At 39.7% G+C, this 22,356-nt stretch overlaps 1 protein-coding gene across 8 annotated transcripts in view; it reads left to right on the top strand.

Annotated features, from left to right (window-relative positions):
• HDAC9 (histone deacetylase 9) overlaps nt 1-22,356 on the top strand; it is an 834,677-nt gene that overhangs the window by 605,014 nt on the left and 207,307 nt on the right. For all 8 annotated transcript variants that reach the window (XM_058677966.1, XM_058677969.1, XM_058677964.1 and 5 more), the window contains 2 exons: nt 5,766-5,943; nt 16,815-16,948. In XM_058677966.1, coding sequence (XP_058533949.1) covers nt 5,766-5,943; nt 16,815-16,948 — 312 coding nt within the window. The remainder of the gene's footprint in view (nt 1-5,765; nt 5,944-16,814; nt 16,949-22,356) is intronic.

Here is a 22,356-nt window from a genome sequence, read left to right as displayed (position 1 = left end):
CTAGAACAAAATGGATACCCAGATGCCATGAAATAGAAGCATTTAGTCTTGTTAAAGTGTTCATGTCCCAAGTTCAAAGTGTCTGAGTTTGGTGTCTGGCAGTACTCCTGACTGAGACTTCCTGCTGTTACGCGCTGGGAGGCAATAAGCAATGGTTCTAGTGGCTGAGTTTCTGCCACCCACTTGGGGGATATGAATAACATCCAGGTCCATGTATCTCTCGGCACAGGTTCCACCACTGAGGGCACTGGAGGAGAAAGCCAGCTGCTAAGACCTTTCGCGTTCTCGCTCTTTCTCCATTCAAATAAACCAATAAAACAAAAGGCAGAAAGCATGGTTATTAAAAAATACAGAACTTTAAGTTTCCTTCACCCCATGGTTTATCCTCCTGCAAGGCCTATTTGGCATACTGTCATCAAGTAATGACACCATTCTAAGCGAGACTATGGCTCTTACCCCTACCTCTCCCCACCCTTTCCCGACAAATGATAGTACCTACATCCCACGACCTAGAAAGGCACAGGCCATGATGGCATTGATGCCGTCCGGGTGCTATTGGAAATTCACAAAACAGGTGCCTGGTAACTCGTCTGTTAAAGTGATTTAGCAGCTTTTGCCTGTGGGAGGTAACAGATGGTGTGCAGCCACAGCAGCCTTGGAACACACCACAGGAGGAAAATTCGGTTACACACTGTGGAGAATTTCCCTGAATGGCACTCTGGAGATGTAACTCGTCAAATCCAAGTCCCTGGTGAGGTCACTGGAGGAAAGAAAGACTCATGAGTCCATAAGAAATTAAGTGTATTCAAAAGATGTTTTCATTAGACATGTTTGGGGGCAAGCATGTTTCTATGTCACCCAACAGGCATGCCACATTTTCCAGTAGTACAAACTGTATGTTAATTGGGGTTTTCTTACTATTTTCAATAACAGTAGGTTCTAAAGTGTTCAACCTTTAAATTTTCTGGCAATTCAGGAAAGGAACTTTCATACTTATTTAAAAGTGCAGAAAACAACCATCAGGCATTTATCTCTCATTAAATTTACTGACAGAAAAAAAAAGATAATATTAAAACTTCTGATCAATTTCAGCTAAAACATATCTCAATTTTCATTAATAAAAAGATGCTTTGAATTTCACTATTTTTCCTAAAAGTTGTTTGTTGAGGGCAGCTGTTTTACCTTAACAGTTGTGCTTTTTGAAGGACAGCTCTTTCACCCTAAGGACTTCAGTGTCAGTGTACCCTGTGGGTGAGAGGGACTCCACCACCTGAGTCATCGCCTTCTACCTCCCATGCTACACAAAGTAGGAATCAGGGATTGGCTGTAGAGCTGCTACTTTGCTAGGAATGCTGGTGTAACAAGGGCGATACCCTCCTGAAACGAAACGGCCCTAACCTTTCATGATGGATTCATGTCTGGCCCCAATCACGTGCGGTTTACTGCTCGCTGCATCTCTGAGCATACACATTTCTTCCAGTCCACGCCTTTTTGAAAGCGAACATGTATTTTTGCTTGTTTGTTTGTTTTAGCTTTCATAATCCCATAATGGAAGAAGGCTCAGAAGTACTTGACTCGTGTTGGCTGTGAGGTCCAGTGGTTATGAATCTGCTGTTAACACTGTTTGAGAGTTCGACTATTTTAAATGACATTCGCCATTTTTCTTAATGTTTAAATGTAGGAGATAAATGGAAAACTTGAAAACATAAAAGTGTAAGAAGAAAATTCCCCAACGTGCTGGAACTTTCCCCTGTGTAGCTCTTGACTCCAATATTAGCTCATTTCAGGTTATCGTGCTTTAGAAATTCTTCTGAGTGAACTTTATTAATTGGTTTCCTGTTAAGAGTATTGATAAAATACTTCTTTGTTTTATCTTTTGCTTATTGTGAAATCATAAGGATGGATGGATGTCTCATGTTTAACACTGCATGGGAGTGCACAAGGGTAACAGGTAAAGCTCAGATCCTCATGGACCTTAAAAACTAGGAATAAGTTAGTGTGTAAACTCTGGAGTTACCCAGTAAGGTCAGGTGCCTCATTTCATTCACTGTTCTGTCTGTGCAACCCAGCACCTGTCCATTGCCTTCTGCTGAGGTGGCAGACAACAGGTAAGTGTTTGTATGTAATGAACATAGGGTTACTATTAGACATATGTGCTTGTCCCTGAGCTATATAGTCATATCCCTAATGGTAGATGCTGGCGAAGGAGGATATAGGTTGGAATATTATGAAGTTCAGTTTTAATATAATATTCATATCATGCATATAATTTAATAAACTCACTTCATTATCTTACAGGGCTTCTGTAAAATCTCAGGAAAGGAAGAAATATGCCATATATTTTTTTTAAGATGACAGTGTGATACATGTAGAGTCTTTAGAGTATTGATCAATTTGTTAAGACATCAAACACTGAGTAACCCGGTTATCTACACATGCTTATATTATTGGAAAGGATACCACACCTTTTAACTTTTATATAGCTCTTCTTTATTGTTGTATAGCTGGTTATTTACCTTCTGGAAAGTATATGAAAATATAATTAAAATAAAGCAAAGAGTAAATTCACAGATGAATTAGTTTCTGGTTCACCAAATTTTCAACATTCTATGGAAAGAGATCAACAGACACATTGACACGCATGTACAGCTCTACACACGAGTGTATCTATAGTTTCCTTGAACTCTTCCATTGGCTGAAGTTCAGTTTATCCTTCATGTTTCAAACTATCACTTTGTTGTTGGCTGGAATTCTGTGCTTTCATCTCAAACAAGAGTTGTTGCATGCACTAATACTGATACATTAAAAATAACCAGGCACAGCAGTCGAGTGCCACTTGGGGTACTGGCATTGCCTGTGGGCATGCCGCAGTCAACTTCCAGAACTGTTTCTTCCAATCCAGTGTTCTGAGAATGTACACCCTTTGAGGCAGCTGGTGGTACCTTAATTGACTTTGGTCTGTGACACCCACTGGGGATGATAAGACTATTACTTTCTGTTCTCCTAGCTGTGACCGGACCTAACCCTGGCTGTTGGAGGCATTTTGGGGTGAGAAGCAGTGTATGGAAAGTGTTTCTATATCTCTCTTTGTTTCAACTGCAGTAAACATAAATTTCAAAAAGAATTGTAAGACTAAGGCAGGGAAAAGGAGAGAGGAAGGAAAATGGCATGAATCCTGCAGGAGGGGGACCACATGTGATGTGGTTGCTCACCTAGGCTCTCTGTGAATCCAGAAGTACACCTTAGAGCACATGTATGAGTGTGGATGTGAAGCTATGAAGGCACCCACAGAGGAGAGACAGTCACGTGTTGATAAGGAAGAGCAGGGACAATTAGGGTCAGTGTAAGTTAGGTAAAGTAGATGGAGTGGCTGGAGACCATGGTACAATTAGAGACTCACACTTTTGAACTTTGGTTTCTTCATGACAAGAGAGAAAAAAATATCATCATTAATATACAATGATAAATCCAAAAAATGACAGTGTAGGCATAAGATGTAATTTTAACCTTTCTTTCCAGGAGGGGACCCCTGCAGATCAAAGTGCCCATGGCTCATAGACATTCTCATGGGGCACTGGAATTGATGTTTGTTGTCTATAACATACAGGGTTTCCGCTTGAATCCAGGAAATGACATGCAGACTTAAGGCTGAAGATGAAGGGTGACTGCATTCTAGAGAAAGTTGCCTTGATGGCTCGAGGAGGCCCATATATCACCATGGCCATCATAAAACCCATTTATCTTAACTTCTTGTATATGGCAGAGTTTAGGGAGAGAACTCTTGCAGAGAGTAACAGGATGCTTGATGGCAGTAACTGATCATTCAAGGAGTGTCTGCATTGGTTTAAGGGTTAAGGAGACCACAGAAGAGAGAGAGAGATGGATGGTAATCAGAAACAATGAGGTAGATATTTATTCATGTATTTGTGATCATATGCAGATACTTCCTTTTGCTAATGGAAGACCTCCCAAAGTATTCATGACAAACTTGTGTTCCCATAATCTTTACAAACCCTATGAAAGGAAGGACCATGCCCATCTAAACTGCAGTATCCTCAGGGAATTGAACATGGAGACAGTCGCATAAACAGGAGAGATGTGTAGACTCTGTTAAACTCACTTCAACTAGAGCTAGATCCCAGTAACTCGTCCTGATCCTCAGACCATGTATGCACAAAGCCTCAAGGATGTAACAAATGCTCTCCAACTCATAAAGTTGGATTATTATTATTAGGCAGAACAAAATGGAAGAGCACCAGAAATGTTCATTACAATTTATTTCAAAGTTTTAAATGATTCCTACTTGGTTTTCAAATTGGGAACTCTCTGCCCATAGTCTATGACTACGTTAATATCCATGATCAAAATGTATGTATTTTTATGGAGCATTAACTTACATCATAAATAGAAAGTTACAGCCACATGAAGTTGCTTATAGCATCTTGGGAACAGCTATGCTACATACAGATGTGTTTACATTCTCACTACGGGAGCCATTTATACAGTTTGGATGTACCAACCCTTAAACATGAAAAAAGTGTGGTATACAGTGAACTTATATTTGTTGCTAGGAGAGCTGGCAATCCAACAGGAAGTTGGACTTTACAAAGGAGTGGTGATGTTTGCCTTAAGTATTGAAAGTAAATGCTAGCCAGGTAGATCAAAACAGAAGAATATGTTTATTATTAAAATTATAGGTGTTAGGGGGCAAAATTAAAGGACTAGCCCCATTTACAGCATCTATGGATATGTGACAAACATATTTTGTGACATTAGTCAACTGTTTCCCAAGTGGGCTAGGCAAGACACAAGAATATTTTGTGGAAAAAGGTATTTAAAAGATGTTTATTTTGCAACCAAGAATTTTTCAGATACCGAATAAGTTTTTCATACTATTTCCACAAACCTATTGTCATGCGTAAAATCAGGATAAAAGTTATGAAGAACTTGATGTTGAAGAAAGGAAATATTTGCCATGCAGTTTTGATGATTAAATTAATTGTGTTTTTGGAGATGGAGATCACCTTTTTAGAGAGTAGAATAGGTCTATCAAGGAAATCTTGTAAGTTTTCAAACTCTGATTCTTTGATTCAATAACTTGAGAAGTATGAAGGGTAATAATCTGCAAAAATCACCGAGAAGATATTTAATTCTCTGTGAAAGAAGCACATAATTTTAAAATATTGCGATTAGACTGTACAAACCCTGAGAAATCCACTGTCCTCCGCCGTCATATGGCGACTGTCAGCACATCCCGTTTGATTGACAAGGCTTAGAGCAGCCACGATGTCACCGACATTGTTACAGAAACACATTCAGGTTAGCATTTTGACACCTGAGCCCTCTTGGCAGTTGGAAAGCAACTACAGTGCGCTCCTGCCTTGTCCGGCAGCTTTGGTGGGCGGGCAGGGTGAGGGGGGAGTAGGCGCGTATGCAGAACCTCGGGATGAAGGTAGAAATGGGCCCAAGCTGATGTTACTCTCCAGGTGAAAGGTTTGTTGCTTTCAGTCAGTTCCAACTGACAGGCTTCCTGCCACCACCTCCTCCTTCGCCTGCCCGTCAGTGTGAAAACATCTGTTGAATGGATTTATTGACTGGATCTTGTTTTTCTTTTCTCCCCCTTGCTCTATTTTTCCCCCCTTCTGCTTCACACCGTTTATTATGTCTCTGACCTGATGAACTTAATTTGCTGACATGTCGCTCTCAGTGTCTCCCTTCATCCTGGTCTCATGTTTCTTTCCACTGTGCTCTTTTCTTGGCAGCAGCCCTTCCTGGAGGCCCAGCACACACGTGCACTCTCGATGCGCCAAGCTCAGCTGGCTGTGGTTGGCATGGATGGATTAGAGAAACATCGTCTGGTCTCCAGGGCACATTCCTCCCCAGCCGCCTCCAATGTGCCTCACCCAGCAACGGACCGCCCTCTCCGGCCTGGCTCTGCAACTGGTAGGAATCCCCAAAGGCCTTCTAATAGGCAGGCAAAATGCACCGTTCTTGTAGGATTAAACTGATTTAAATGCTCTGAATAACTCTGATAGGAGAATGCTTCATTTTAACCCAGCACAGCCCCCAATTTTATGAGGTTATATTGGCCATAAGACAAACAGCGCATCTGATAAATCTTGGGCTTAGTATTAATAGCCTCATAAATTGTTATCATTCAAGGGCCTGGAAAATGCATCAACAGGTGCATGGGTCCCTACTGGAAATAAAAATCCCACAGCATTCTTTAACAGTGTTTCTCCAATCTGTGGCCTTCCAGCAGCCTGGCCACTAGCAAATTTATGGGGCTTGGCTTCCTCATTGCACTCTCAAGACGCCCTCTATTCCAGTTTGTTTTCGTGTGGTTTTATTTCACTGTTGTCTTCTGACTCGCCATGCAAGTGACAGGAAAGTCAAACAGTGCCAAAGCTACCTTGCTTGATTCTATGTATAAGGGATCTTCAACCAGTTGTCAGAAATGTGTGTCATGAAAATGCTGTGCCTAGATTTGAGTAAAGGAAATGTGTGCGTCCAAATAGACCTATCTGGATTCCATTTTTCCATGGACTTTGTGAAGTACTCATGTGTTTTATTCTCATTTTCACTTACTCTGGGACCTCTGGGTGGGCTGTATGATTGACCTCTCCCTTTTCCCGCAGCTGCGTTTGATATTTCAGAACCTGGCCACAGAACAAAACAAGCCCGTGGAGGGTCAAGTCAGGAATGTGTACCAGAAAGGAAGGATGCTGTAGCCTCAGTAAAGCGCTGTAAACTTAAGTGTGGGCCATTAGTCCTGTTTGTCTGCTGTACCCTCTCCCTGTTGGCAAACCGTGGTTGATGAAATGAAAGATATCCTAGCCCCCAAGATAACAGAACTTGGAGGCGACGTGGGAGAGTTCGTCTGTACCTGCCCAGAGGCTCTCATGGGTTATGATTTATTTTTGAATCGATTTTCATGATTCAGAGAGTATGCTTTTGTGGCTTCCGTGACCTCATGCCAACTTCTGTGTTTGGAAAAGTTAAAATACCTCTGTGGAAATCCTGTTCCCATGCCCCGAGATAATTTCTTATAATCAATGCACTCAACAGCCAAGTTCTGGCGCTGTCCTGCAAGGTGGCATTCCACGCTGGAACTGCAGCCTAGTGGGTTGTTTTCACTGTGTTAGCACTGCCTTTGATATGTTTACTGCCTAGAGCCAACCAGATCCGCTTGGGCAAACCTGTACCGTTGCCTGGCATCCTTAGAAGCCGTTTGTCGTAGCCAGGTCTACCTCTCTGTGTTCAAAGAGATTTTTCCAGAACAAGAGACATGAGTAAGAATCAAGAACAATCTTAACTTAAGTTTTTGAATCCTCTGTTTCTCTACTCTTTTGTTTTTGAAACTGCTTTATTCAGCCTTAACATTTTATAAAACACAAAATGGCAGCTAACCTATTGTGCATTTCCTGTGACTAAAGCAGTCATTCCTAATTAAAAAGTGAACTTACTTATAAAGTTTTGCATTACTCTTACCATGCAGGCTGTAGTCTATTGTTAGGAACCTATGGAAGACACAACATAGTTCCCTCGTTAACAAGGGATAGCTTGTTTCTGATACTGGGTTCCTCTACTTCTCACACCTTGCTTCCCCATGATGGAGGCAAGGCCTCAGAAATTTTGATAACACGTTGTCAAGTCCAAGTGCAGTGGAGTACCATAGCATCATGGTATTTATCCCCAAACCAAATAGGACACTGGTCTTCGAGTCCTTTCGTACTTAATGTGTCTGATGAGGAAATTAGCCAAATGAGAGATTATACACACGTATATTTGCACATGCACAAGTGTGTGCACACACAAACACGTACACACCCCATGGGATTTTTATCAACTTTTAGTCAAAATCAATAAATAATAATTGTATTCTTTCACTAGCTGGCAATGAATAATAATTTATTAGTTAAGATTTGGACTCGCTGGATACGAATAACATTTTAATTATAGTCCTATTAGAGAAAGGTTAGATCACTTACTTCTTTTAAAGATCTGTTTATTTGAAAGATAGACTGAAGCGAAGAGCCAGGAATTCTTTTGGGTCTTCCACACAGGTGCAGGGGTCCAAGTGATTGCGCCATCCTTTGCTGCTTACCCAGGCCATTAGCAGGGAGCTGGTTGGGAGGTGGAACAAGTGAGATTGAACCTGTGCCCTAACAGGGGCTCATGTTGCAGGCACCTCTACCCAGACACCATGACATGGGCCCCAGTGATGTAGTTCTTTATGAAGCTATTTTAAAAAGTTTGTGGAAAATATAATTATAATTAACTTTTTTTAGTATCACACAAGTTTGAAATTCATGTAGCTTTTGAACTCTGATACAGCTGAGTAATCTGATGATTGCCTTATCTGAACTTGAAATCTGCTACAACTTTACACTTAAAAACATAGAAGAAAAAGATACTGGGAAGTTTTTGAAATTGCACAAAGTATGTAATTTATGATAATGACCTCTCAACTGACATTGGGATTACACTGTGTATTGATTTGTAAATTACATTAAGTTCTATTCCAAATCCAAAGGAAATCAAATGCACTATTTTCTCTATATTCCTCTTGATATCGATCTGGTTTTGATCCAAACTTAAATTTCCCCCATAACCTGCACACTCTTAGAAGTCTCATGGTGTCAAACACCACTTCCGTGTCTCTAACATAATCATGTCTACTATGAGTGCTTACAGCTTCCATTAGCACGTTAGACAATGACTTGTTTGTGAATGTCAAACCCATTTATTTTAAAGTCATGCCATTCAAATCTTCATTCTCCTAATGGACACTTCGCCACCTAGAAGATGCAACACACGACTATTTTGTAAAGGACAAAACAGTTGTCTGCAGAAGGGTGTATTATCTTAGTTGTGGATAGTCTCCAGTCCGTTTTCTGGAGGTTACAAATGGACACCAAACAAGAACTTGACAAATCCTGTGCCTGGCAGTCCTAGGGGGAGCCTGGAAGAAACTGTTTCTAGGCAGATAAGTGGAGCCTGATTCCTCCTGCTGCTTTGCTGGTCATGAGGATGTGTTGTAGAATCTGCCTGCCATGTGGTCCAGTGGATTGCATGTTATGTTGGAATACGGCACTGCTATCCCATTTAAGAGGTGCTGCTTGGTGGTGTTTAACACTAAGCATGGTGTAATGAGGTTCTGACCAGCAAGAAGAGAACAATGTGTTTATCTTCTCTGCCAGTCATCTCTTGCACTCAGCTATTCCCGACAGAGACGTGGTTGGCCAGGTGCACAAGAAAGCATTCAAATGATGATAAAACCGAGCTAGTTGATACCAAATATTATTTACTAAAACACTGATGCAATTGACAGGAGATTTGATATGCTTTATTTTCCCTATCACCAATCATAATTTATGATCTTATGGATTACATTCCATAAGCTGCGTGAGAAAATTATGCCCTTGAAAACAAAATCAGCTTAGTGAAATCTAATGTAGAATAGTTATACTGTTGAAACCAATACTTATGAAACTTATTAAAATACATGTAATGAAAATGATTTTTAATTTTGTGGAAGGTACATCATGATAAAGTGAAAAATACTCGGATATTTCACGGTGGAAACAACAATACGGATCCTTTTAAAAAAAGATACTTTTCCAATTCAGGGCTATCTCCAGCATACCCAAGTTTTTCAAGTTTCAATTTTGTATTTATTTCCTTCAGAAACCCACTATGGTCTTTAGATCTTTCCATCAGAAACCATGATTATTTATAAACAGGGAATTACGTTCCAGTGAATTTTCTATGGTGGAAGAGTTTGCTTTGTACACCATCACCCAGGTCTTTGAGGCTGTGGGGGATAAAGGCAAGATGGTCACTGTATATATTTATGTTATTGTGAACAAATAAACCAACCAACATGCTAATGGATGATAGTGACTAGATATGAATTGTGTGAAATTGTGCAAAAAAGGATCATTAATATAGTGTGTGAATTTGGGTAGCATTTTTGTTATTTGTACAAAAATTGATACAAAAACTATGAAAGATAATCACTCATTTTTCTACCATTCAGAAATTAGCACAATTAAATTCTTATGTTTTCTAGAGTCTTGGGGTAGTCTTTTGAATCCCTTTTTGACAGGATAACAAAAAGTGTGTTGTGCAGACAGCTATGTGTGTATGTTAGTGTGCCTGTATTTGTGAGTATGTGTGTATAACTCTACAACATGCTTTTGTGTATTTGTAATTGTCTTTTTGTACTTGTACTACTTGTACCTACTGCATATATGTGTGTATCTGTTAGTGTGTCAGTATTTGTGAGAATATATGTATAAATGATGTGTGTCTATATGTTTATGTATCTGTGTGTATATATGTAGTGTATAGGTCAGTATATGTACTTATATGAGTATATTTATGTGGATCTATGAATATATGTGCATGTGTTTATATGTGTGCATATGATCTTTTTTTTTTAAAGACTTTATTATTATTGGAAAGCCGGATATACAGAGAGGAGGAGAGACAGAGAGGAAGATCTTCCATCCGATGTTTCACTCCCCAAGTGAGCCGCAACGGGCCGGTGCTGTGCCAATCTGATGCCGGGAACCAGGAACCTCTTCCGGGTCTCCCATGCGGGTACAGGGTCCCAAAGCTTTGGGCCGTCCTCGACTGCTTTCCCAGGCCACAAGCAGGGAGCTGGATGGGAAGTGGTGCTGCTGGGATTAGAACCGGCGCCCATATGGGATCCCGAGGCTTTCAAGGCGAGGACTTTAGGCGCTAGGCCACGCCGCCGGGCCCGTGTGCATATGCTCTTACAAGCAACTACTGTTACTACCCACATCAGAATGGAGACATTAATTTTCAAATGTTATTGTTTAGTATTATTTATTCAGTTTTCTGACAAGTCTTATGTTCAGCTTTCGTTTTACTAATTCCATTGTGCTTTTAGTTAACTTTAATCTGTTTCTTTAGCTTTGGGCTCCATTTTTCCATCGATTCTTAATATTTGAGGATACTAAAACATTTTCTAAAATCTTATTTTGGTTTCTATGGTAAATCATGCTCACCATCCTAAATAGTATAAATGATATTTCCTTTGTAGTTTCTTGTAGTATACTCTCATGTCCCCCCCCACCCTTTTTTTTTTTAAAGCTTTTTCCCACTGCTTACTCATTCTTGAATGTGGAAAAATCCAGAGATTTCCCCAGGAAAAGTGCAGTGGATCTTTGGCTATACTTTTTTTGCCAACGTACGTGCTGGTTGGCTCTCTCTCCTGGCACTATGACTGTAATATCTACCCTAGTTCCTAGGCTCTAATAGACTTTCATGGAGTGGTAGTAAGTCCATGCTGGGAACTTCTATTGCACCTTGCCTGGTTTTTGACACCTTCGTGAAGTGATTTACATGACAAGCAAAACAAAAGCCTTTAAGTCTTGGGGATTGTTTCTTATCCAGTGAGAAGCATATTTTACCATTTAAAAAAACCATTGTTGGCTATTACACCATTTGCAGTACACATCACAATTCACACAATATGCAAAATTGTGTCGTTCGGTACCTTTATTTCTGTGAAAAATGTTTCTAACATTATAGGTAGAAGAATGGAAAGGGTGTGATAAGAAAAGTGTAAACAAGGTCATAATAGGCTTGACAAGAAGCAGTAACGGCCCGGCGGCGTGGCCTAGCGCCTAAAGTCCTCGCCTTGAACGCCCCGGGATCCCATATGGGCGCTGGTTCTAATCCCGGCAGCACCACTTCCCATCCAGCTCCCTGCCTGTGGCCTGGGAAAGCAGTCGAGGACGGCCCAAAGCTTTGGGACCCTGCACCCGTGTGGGAGACCCGGAAGAGGTTCCTGGTTCCCGGCATCGGATTGGCGCAGCACCGGCCCGTTGCGGCTCACTTGGGGAGTGAAACAACGGATGGAAGATCTTCCTCTCTGTCTCTCCTCCTCTCTGTATATCTGACTTTGTAATAAAATAAATCTTTAAAAAAAAAAAAGAAGCAGTAACAACAACAGCAGTGGATACAATCAGTCGTGTTAAGTAACATGTAGTTCTTTCTATCCATTGTGGTCATTCTGTAAATTCTAAGTCCATTTGTTGATCCAGAGATACTTTTTAAACACATGTCTGAATTCCTAGTCCCATGATTTCCTATCCCCTTTATTAAACAGATTTTTTTGAAAGTGAATATAAGCACTACATTTGCACATCATACTTTCACTGCTGGGCCATTAATCAGACATAATCGTGTGAGGCTGCTGGCCTTTGAAATAGGGTGAGCATCAGGTAACCGAGTCTTGCAGAAAAAGTGCCTTGGCATGCACAGGGTCTGAGCCTGCGACTCTAGGAACATTTTAATAGGTGATATTTCACAGATATCTTTGGAAGTTGTGAAACTTCAGACAGTTACCAGAAAGGTAACATGAAGGTGAATGTCAGAGGTAGGAGGAAGGATCAGGAGTTTTAAAGCTCAAGATTCTAGGTTCAAGTTTCCTGGTAGACTAAGTAGATTGAGCCTAGCAGGTCTTACTGGACTCAGTATAGATCTGAAGACGTAAACGAGTTCTATGATTAACACTTGGCTTAACTCTATGAAATGAATAAAGAAAGACACTGCACTACAAACGTCATATGCATTATCTCATTTAATAACATAGAAACAATATGAAATCCAAGTTCATCTAAAAAAATTGAGGTTTTTTTAAAAACAAATTGCTAAGGTTTAAAATGAGGTACAGATTTTAAGACTCTGTTGTGTATTGGAAAAGTCCTATTTTTAAACTTCTACCCCACTGGTCAGGAGAAATATTACTCTGTTGACTTGGGTTTTAAGTGGAAACCAGTAGGACAGAGAAAGACAAGATCAAACAAAAGTAAAATTCCTTATGAATCTCAGAGAGAACAGAAGGGTTATTAAGTACTTGTTTCTTAGAAATAATAGGACAGGAGATGGAGGGAGAAGGGAGAGGAGGAGGAGAGCTAGAGAGAGAGAAAGAGAGAGAGAAAGAGAGAGAGAGAGAGAGAGAGAGAGAGAGAGAGAGAGAGAGAGAGAGAGAAGATATGGAGAGATGGAGAGAGGAGATGAAATTTGAGGTTAAAATTTCACCATGCGGTCTACCTGTTAACACCTCATTGATATGTCATTAATGTAAGTCAGTAGAGGCCTGGGGTTCCAAGTTTTATTTATTTTCCTTTAAATTCAAATAGGTTTCCAAAAGTTGCTGGACTTTGTATTATAATCTCCACATAACTGGAAATAAATTCCAGCTACCTTATCTTGTTTCACAAATTTCGTTTTCTTGGCGATGGATTGTGGGGAAAACGTTACTGCAAGGGGGGGATTATTCTGCAGGTGAATTTGGATGTATCATGACATGGAATACAGAAGGTTAAGCAGCGTAGTGAATAAAATCACTCCTCTTAAGCAATGTATTTCAACAAGATAATATTCTCTTTGTTTTCATATTGCCAGTAATTTCTTTCATTTTATGTGGTAGTGAAACCGTATTTGAAAACAGCTAAAGCCATTCCTGATATGTAATGTCGATTTATAACTACTCAAGGGATGAACCTCAATTGTGAGGACACACATGCACACACACACACACACACACACACATATCTTTGTATTTTGAGCGACATTCTTCCTCCCGTCAGCCTGCTTTGTTCTCTGCCTTCCTTCATTACTTAAAAATTATTCATGTTGTACCTGTCCATAAGGAAAAAGGAAGACTGTGCAAAATGCCATGCAGAAATAGAAGGTAGAGTAAAATAAATTCTTGTATTATAGTGGGAAATAAGGCATAAAGTCAAATTAGAATACCAAATAGGTAAGACCATGACATTACCAGAGTTGAAGGGAATCCACCAACTGATTCATCAAGAAAGGCTCTATCATAGAGATATCTGGCTTAATCTAGAATTTATTCATTTACCTTTCTTTCTTTTCATTGAGACATACTTCTCTTTTTTTTGTTTTTTCCTTCTATTTTATTTTTAATTTTATGATACAATTCCATAGGTTCTGGGATTTCCCTTACCCCTCCCCATATTATCTCCCCACAACTGATTTCCCCTTTATTATTACAATAGCTTAGTCTTTCCTAAGTAATCTAGAGAATCCCGCACCCGATTGTCAAGATATATTCAAAAGTTTCATTGGAAGTCCATCTTTGATTTGGAAGTAGCGATGTATGTCTTCATATCTGGATATGATAGTCTGTAGTACACAGTTACTATACATTCCCTTAAATGCAAAACCATAAAACAAACTCAACGACAGGAATAAAGTTGAAAAAAATTACAGCACAGTGGAATTAAATAACATGCTATGAATAACCAATGGGTTGATGAAGAAATTAAAAAGAAAACAAAGAAACCTTCTTGGAGAAAATTATGCTACTCTGTGATCTAGGAGTTAGTGAAGAATTTAATAAGAGAAAACCATTTTGAAGAAATGAAAATAACAAAACAATCAAACCCACGGGTTTCAGCAAAAAAAACAGTATTAAAGGGGTTATGATCTTATGATTTCATGAAGGTTGCCTTATATCAGATAAAACATATGGTGTTTGTTCTTTGGGGGTTGACTTGTTTCACTGAGCATAATGGTCTCTAGTTGGGACATATTTTTAACGATCCCCTTTCTTCCAAACATTTTTTTTTTTGAGTTTGAGAGTTCAAAAGAAAATAATACAACTAATAAACTTCTATTTCATAGGTCTTCTCATCTAGTGAAGGAAATGTGCAATTGAAAAATTATCCAACAGCTACATAATGGTGATAAATGTTCCAGAGAAAGCCTAGGGGTTGCTGTGAGGGAATGCGGGAAATTGACATTGCTAATGAGCCTGAAGGAGCTGAAGACATTCACCGATGAGGGTTGCAACGTGAGAGTCAGGGAAAAGCAATGGATGGAAGAAGCACATATAAGCACACATATAGAGTCAAAGGCTGGTAAAACGTTGATCTTTTTAAGGCACGGAAGGGAGCGCTTTGAAGGAACAGTAGGGATAAGAGGAAGGAGGGTTAAGAAATAAAGCTGGAGTGATGGCGAAGGGGAGCGTTTCAATCCTTTCAGTGAAATCACTGAATGGTTTAAGAAAGACTTACTGTACTGTGTAGCAGGTGGAACACAGTGAGACCAGCTTGCCCATTACGAGGCTATCTCGGGGCCCAGATACTTTGGGTTGGGTATGGTTTTGGTAGTGGAGCAAAGCAAACACGAGTGATTCAAGATTGGATTTGGTAGGAAAATTGATGCCCGCACCTCAAGGTTCATGGAGAGGGGTTGTTCCGCGGGCACTCGGGTTACTCACAGAAGCAAAGGGTGAAATGTAGAGTCTTTGGGAAAAAGAACAGCACTGTGTTTGATTTGAAAGCGTGAATTTAAACTCAGCTATCTCTCTCAGAACCGAGAGATAGCTGAAGGGAGGTTTGCGGTGGGCGGTGGGATAGGCAGGTGCACGTGTGTGCTGCTCACAGTGGAGGTCAGGGCTGGGGATGAAAGAACAGAAGACATGGACCAAGAGGTGGGGTTTTTGAAGCCATTTGAGTCTTAAGAATGGATATTATTTGGCCCAGTTAACGGTATTTTTTTCTGAGAGATAATTTTTACCATATGGTTTTCAAATACATATGTCATTCTTCTGCATGATTTTAGTACACTCAAGGGAAAATATTCCCCCTCTCTTGGGTAACATTCCTCTAACACAATAATGTAAGTCAAAGGGAGAATGAAATGTATTTAATTAAATACACTTTGCAATGTAAAATACTGGTACTTATCTGTTCTTTGAAAAGATTTGGACAGTTTTCTCATTTCTTGTCTTGGAAACTCTCCCCGCACCCGACACAAAATGCCTGTAGATGGTCATTTATTGGCAGGGATCTGATGGGTTAAATAATTTCTTTTGGCAGGAAATTTTGTAAGTAACATGTTTTCCCCCGAGGAATCAGGGTTAAGGGTGGAAATCTTTTTTAAAGGAGCCAGAGTTATAATTATCATCTAATTTGTTGCTTTAAGAAGTCCTATTTTATATGCCCCTAATAATTCATTTCATCAAAATTTTATAAGATCTTTCCCATCATACTGTTTAACTGAAACATGAAATATCCTGACTCCCAGCAATTGAGAAGCATTCTATTCACTGTGTATCTATGTAGTTTCTACCAAATGTATTATAACTGACAGTCATTTTTAAAAGCAAAGACATCAATGGTCCCTAATATTGTTAAGATATACAGTATCTATGCTGTCTAGCCAAAGATATAGATTATGAGAAAAACGCAAATAAAGAAGAAAGACTGCACAACACTGAAAAAGTGCTAAACAAAATAGCCAAGATACAAATGACAAAGATACAGTCCTAACCTGAAGTAAGGCTGAACACTAACTCATGATGTGATTCCAAAATGTAAAGGGCAGCTCACCTTATGGCTTTGGAGAAAAGAGTAAAAGCTTAACTGAATGATCCAACAAAGCTAGGTAATGACTTAATATGTTGGTAATGTTACAGTATGTTTGTTTTAACTGGAGGGTTTTCGTTGTTTTGATTTTGTTTCTGAAATGCCACCATCTTCACCACATAACAGGTGTACAAAACTAGGATGTGAATTCTGGTCGGTCCAAGGACTGATGCTTGTGTGTTCCTCTGCAAATGCCCAAGACGACAAGGTCTGAGGCGCTCCTGAGAATGAGTTGATGTGTTAATTCTTTCCTTGTAAAAGTCTACTTTTAATAAAAGAATGGCTTGTTTGAAGTGGCTGTGTTATCTTTTAATGTGTATCACCTCCCTGTACTCTTCCTTACCCTTGTGCTGTGTTTTCTTTGTCCTGAAGGAATTGCCTATGACCCCCTGATGCTGAAACACCAGTGCGTTTGTGGCAATTCAACCACCCACCCTGAGCACGCTGGACGAATCCAGAGCATCTGGTCACGGCTGCAGGAAACTGGGCTGCTTAACAAATGTGAGGTAATCCTGAATTGGCCACACTCCCTCACTTAAATAAATCATGTAAAGAGGCCCATCTTCATTTGGCCAGGACTAGAAAAATGTTAACCACGTAACACAAACACTGTGATAGATGAATCATGGTAGACACAAGTAGCATGGAACCTGCCACCTGCCACTGGGCTGGGTACACAGTAGGGACTCAATCAGTGCTGATGGACAGAGCAGCTGCCTGATGTGTGTTCTATTGTGTACACATGGCAGTATTGTGTACACATGGAGTCATTGTGTACTCATGGCAGTATCTACTCAGTCTGAGAGACTCCCAAGTGCTAAGTAATTTTTTTCTTGTTTGTTTTGATTTTCGTTATAAGCTGCAGCTTGAACTCAGATAAATGCCACTTTGACCTCATGGAAGTAAATGGAATTTAATGATCAATTGTTGTTTAACCAGGAAAAACTACTGTTAATTATGGAGGTGTCTGATATTTCTATAATTTTAGGTAGACTTTGGAATAGTCTTCAATTTATCATGCTTCTGCAGTCTCTTTTCTAGATATTCCTGACAAGCTCTACTTTTCTTGGGGAAAATCTATTCCTTCAATGTTTTCAAAAGTTGAACGTGAAAGTAGTAGCAACTCATGAAGGCTCATTTTCAAATTTGTCAAAAGTGTAACGGCTGAGTGATTTGACTCAGTTGCCATAACTGTGCATTGGTTCCCAATTTCAGCAAATGTGTGCATTTGACTCTAAAATATTTCTCATATATTGCCTCCTATTGTTTTGAAATTTTTTGATGACCATTTTTGAAGGAGGCTATTTTAAATTCAAGATACTTTCCAGACACTGGAATTTCAAAACGTCACCTAACATGTGGTCTCTGTTCTCATGCATCCACATTTCAGCATGTTGCTGTTTGAGCCTATTGTCCCTCTTCTCAGAACACAGAGCTTTTAAATGCTCAGAAAAAGATTCAGTGGATAATATTTTGACTGTAACTATGCCGGGAGAAATCTAAAACATCGAGATCATATTAATTTCACTATCCTTTAACAAAGTAAGAAACATCTTTTGTCAGTACTTTTCAGTGCTGTTTGCAAACTACTCATGATTATCTGCATATATACATTCTAAGACCAGGCTTTTAAAAATGACCATTAAATAATTGTTCATGTAGTGGGTCTGAATTGACAACTTGTCTTTTTTAAATTTAGATGAGTACATTATTTTTAGCAACCCCAAGTGTAGTCAATAAAACCCATATTCAAATTCCATTCAGTGCAAGATAAACTTGTAAAATGTATTGGCTGAGATAGAAATGCCAAAGCAGACAGAACCCTGAAGTTTGAATGCATTGCCTATTTTAGGTGGAAATACAGCAAACTGGTCTCTTTTCTTTGCAAGTTAGTAAATACAATTGATCTGAGAAGATAAAAAATTCTAAGGATAATTTTCTGTATGACTTTTCTCTTTAAAAGGTGAATGATGTATTCCATTGTACAATGGAACAAACTTGGCTATTTATTTTTATATAAAATCACTGATGATATGGTTGTTGAATCTTTTCACAATGGAGATAGAGAAGGAATATGGAGAGAGCAGGGTGTGCATTTGGACTCAGGGTTTGTTCTATGCTTATGATAAAATTATCAAGCGTGTTTTATACTTAAAGCTCTGCTTTTCATTAAATGTGCTCTTTGCTAAAAATCCACAAAGCAAACCAAAATGAGCTAGATTTATTTCTCTGTGTTTTTTCTTTTCCTGAGAGAAGGTCTATTATTCATCTTTTTGCCAATGGCATCCATATTCTGTGGCAGAAGGTTTTCATATTCTTTGGTTAATTTTAGAGTTATCTTCCAGGCTTTCATGTTTTTGATAATGCAATTTGGAGGCCAAATCATTCTGTTTTATACACAGCCCCATATGGAGCACACAGAGTAGACCAGCAGGGAGAATTATTTGTCAAAGGCAGATCTTCGTGAGCAAAATGCGCTTATTCATGTGAACATTCTTGTCTCACCTGTGTACCTGCTGTGGATGCTTTCCTGGTTGCCACTTGCTCTAGGCTCTTTTCACCCTTCTGCTTGCATTTTTATACATGTAGCTTTTTCTAGCAAATGGCCTGGCCTCAACTGCTAGAACTAACAATAACAGATCAGAGCTTTAAAACCATTGTTGGACAGTGCTATTCTTATGGTCTATGCTGTGAAGAATTCATTGTGACAGGAGCAGAGTGTAGAAATAAATGGAATAAGGTTAGGGTTTAACACTGTTGATAAGCTCTTAAGGTCTTTCATCTTCCTTTTCTAGTCAACCTTCTTTTTCAAATCCTTGTACATGACATCATTTTGTTCCTGTGTTATTGGAAAGCACACAATTCATTTATATAGCACATCTAATTGATAGTAAACATACGATGAAATGTTAGCAACACCATGGAGCTAAAGCAAATGAGGGAGGGTAGACCCAACCCAGTAGTGTAGAGTCTTCCGGTAACATTGCTACACAATATTAGAAAATAATACACTTGAGGGTCCGGAGTGGCAGATTTGCATGATGGTATAACAGAACCCAGTTCTGTGTTGTAGCTGGCAGCTGACCAGGTGGTTGCTTAAGTGAAGAGCTTGTTGTCCAGGTGCAATGGTTTACTTCTGCATTTTCGAAGCTTCTGCATCATGAAAAATATTGCACTGCTCCCACCGATTCCTCTCACTTTTTGAGGTGTTAACATGAACCAAAACCCGAGATGGGATTTCTAAAACCTTAAAAAAATCTGTTCACAACAAGGCATCTATGAATTGACTGTCCTTCTGGCTTCTGTGTGTAAATGAGCAAGATTAAATTTTAGAAATCAGGAACTAATCACAACCCAAAGTGAAAGAACGCTTTCCTGACTTTGTGCGTGTGTGTATATATGTTAGGTTTTTCCAGAAGAGAGGAAGAGGAAATAAAAAGGTAACAGTGAGATCAGTTTATGTCAGCCTCACCCACTCCGAAGCAGTAGGAAGGATATCACTATCTGCTGTCATCTTAATCCCATCCCTTTACTTGACACAACTGAGACAATGGATGCGTGCTCTTTGTGAATAAACTTTGAAAATTTTGATTCGAGATGTTGAGTCTGTAGAGAAAGCGTGAATATATTATTAAACGCTGTTGTGAGGGTGAGCATCCTTATGTCTCATGCCAAATTATTTTGAGAATTTCAATGTTGTAAACAAAAATCTCATGAAAATCAGTGTTGTTAAGCATCATGAGACACATCGTGAGATGTGTGATCTAGTGGGGCTACTCGTTTGTTTAGGTGGTTGGCACTTGGGTGAGTTGACAGGGCAAGACCGGTCCTACCCCCAAACACTTCCTGATTAGAGATTCTGAGACTTCTAAAGACATCAAAGTCAATGACAATTTGTACCTATAGGAGTTCACTGACTCACTCCAAGAGAGGAAACTGAATGCTTGCTTGGGTGTGAATGCTTTATTTACTAATACACCCCAAGTTCTTAAATCACCACAATCACTCTTTCTAAATTGGTAGGAGAAGTGTTACAAGTTGAGTTGAAACTCCCTTGCCTCATGACAGTTAATGCGCGTAAACATGAGGACGGCTCCACCTACTGGCTGGGGTATCAGCAATTTTCACCTGGTCTGTGTAGCCACCCATAATTACAGGTCTCGTTGTGCTTCCAGAGATAAACCTTTCCAATGTTAGTGCACATCCTGGCTGGATGCGCAATCAGAGAATACTGAGATCCAACCTCATAGTCTCTAATTAGGTACATCTAAACCGAGGTTCAAAATGTTGTATTGTTGGCATGTGTGCAGGTTATGTGATAGGCTGTAAGTGTGGATACCACACCATGTGAGCCCTCATCTATCAGTTCAATGGTATGGATCAGTAATGTCAACTTCCCGGGTACCTCTGTTAGGACATAAGGAACTAAGGGTGCTACTTGAGTGGTCTTGGTTGTTCTGGGAGGTTGTCATCTTTGCTACACCAGAGATACAAAATTCTTTCTAAGACCTATAATTGGCTGTCCTTGTCTACCTCAATGTACCCACAGATTTAGGTTCTTTGTGCCAGTGCCACTCTATTTCTTCCCTTATTGAAATGTTGCTGCTTAGTTTAATGATTCTGCTGAGAGGAAAAAGCAAAACTAGCAACTTTCTTGTCACCATGAGAAATGGATCTAACAAATCAACGGGTACTCTGTACTGACAGGAGCCCTGAGGATAGGTTGTTGCAGGGTTTGTGAAGTGTGTCTGCTCTTGGGCACTCTGAGGGTTAACAGAGATGGACCCATCATCTGTTAGAAATGCACTCACAGTTGTTTTTCCAGAAGTGCTCCTACTCCCAGCCCCACCAAGCCACCCACAGACATTTGCTTGCTCTCACATTTGTTTTGAGAATAATAGCGTTTTCTAATGCTTTTGTTGGATTGCACATTATGCGGAATTTGCATTGCCTCTTTGTGACTAATTTTGAATAACTTCGCTTCGCTTAATTCATGAGCAAGAACACTAAGCAACACACTGTACTGAAATGTTTAACTCTTTTATTCACGTGCCAACATAAAGTAATTGCAAAACAATCCTGGGACACAAAACCAAGCTACTGTTGCTCCTTCTGGGGTTTCACAGCAATCCCACCGAGAAAAGTAGAGAGCAAGTTCAAGTGGGAGACGCGCAGATTCCCAGGAATTCTGGGACTGCTTTTCCTGCACACTCTCCTGCATATGCAGGTGACTGAAAATACCTTTCGAGGAAACTAATTAAGGAAGGGCATCACTGTGTAGAGGAACACTTTGAGAACAGTCAGGTTTTCTCACATCAAGACTGCAAAGCAGTGAGCACTGCAAGTTAATGGCAATTCAATTAAACATTTGCTTTATGGAGTAGCCTAACTAGATGGCAGCACATAACAGCTCACTGTTATGTTTAAAAAATAAAATTCATGGGTTTGTGTCTGAGATGCTAAGCACAAAGCAGTTAAGAAACTCAAAACATGGAGTCCTGGGAATTGTCCCTAAAGGTTATGTTGCAATGCAGTGCTATTGATGCAGACATGATGATCTAGGTAGGTGGGATCATTGCCACGATAAGCACTTGCATGCTGCAGTGGACTGGACCCAGGCAAGTGCATGCCTCCAAAAGTTAAGCCTGTAGTTTATAGAGGGAATTAAGATGATTTGGAATTTGCCAGAGAGGAAAACTGAATGGGGAAACACACAACAGAAGAATAGAAAGTAAGATGGCTAAAATGGGAAAAAGAAGTTTTGAAGCAGCAGCATGAACACTGGCTAATAAAGATGAGTTGCTGTATATTTTCTCAGTCCTGTGAGAATGGCATTGCTTCAGTGATATGAACTATTTATTAAGAGAAACTTTGTTTCCTGCTGATGGCTGTCAAAAGGCATTTCTTGGTACCA

The sequence above is a fragment of the Ochotona princeps genome, chromosome 20, assembly GCF_030435755.1.
Source record: "Ochotona princeps isolate mOchPri1 chromosome 20, mOchPri1.hap1, whole genome shotgun sequence".
Classification (NCBI taxonomy): Eukaryota; Metazoa; Chordata; class Mammalia; order Lagomorpha; family Ochotonidae; genus Ochotona; species Ochotona princeps.
This window is presented reverse-complemented; position numbering and strand designations above follow the sequence as displayed.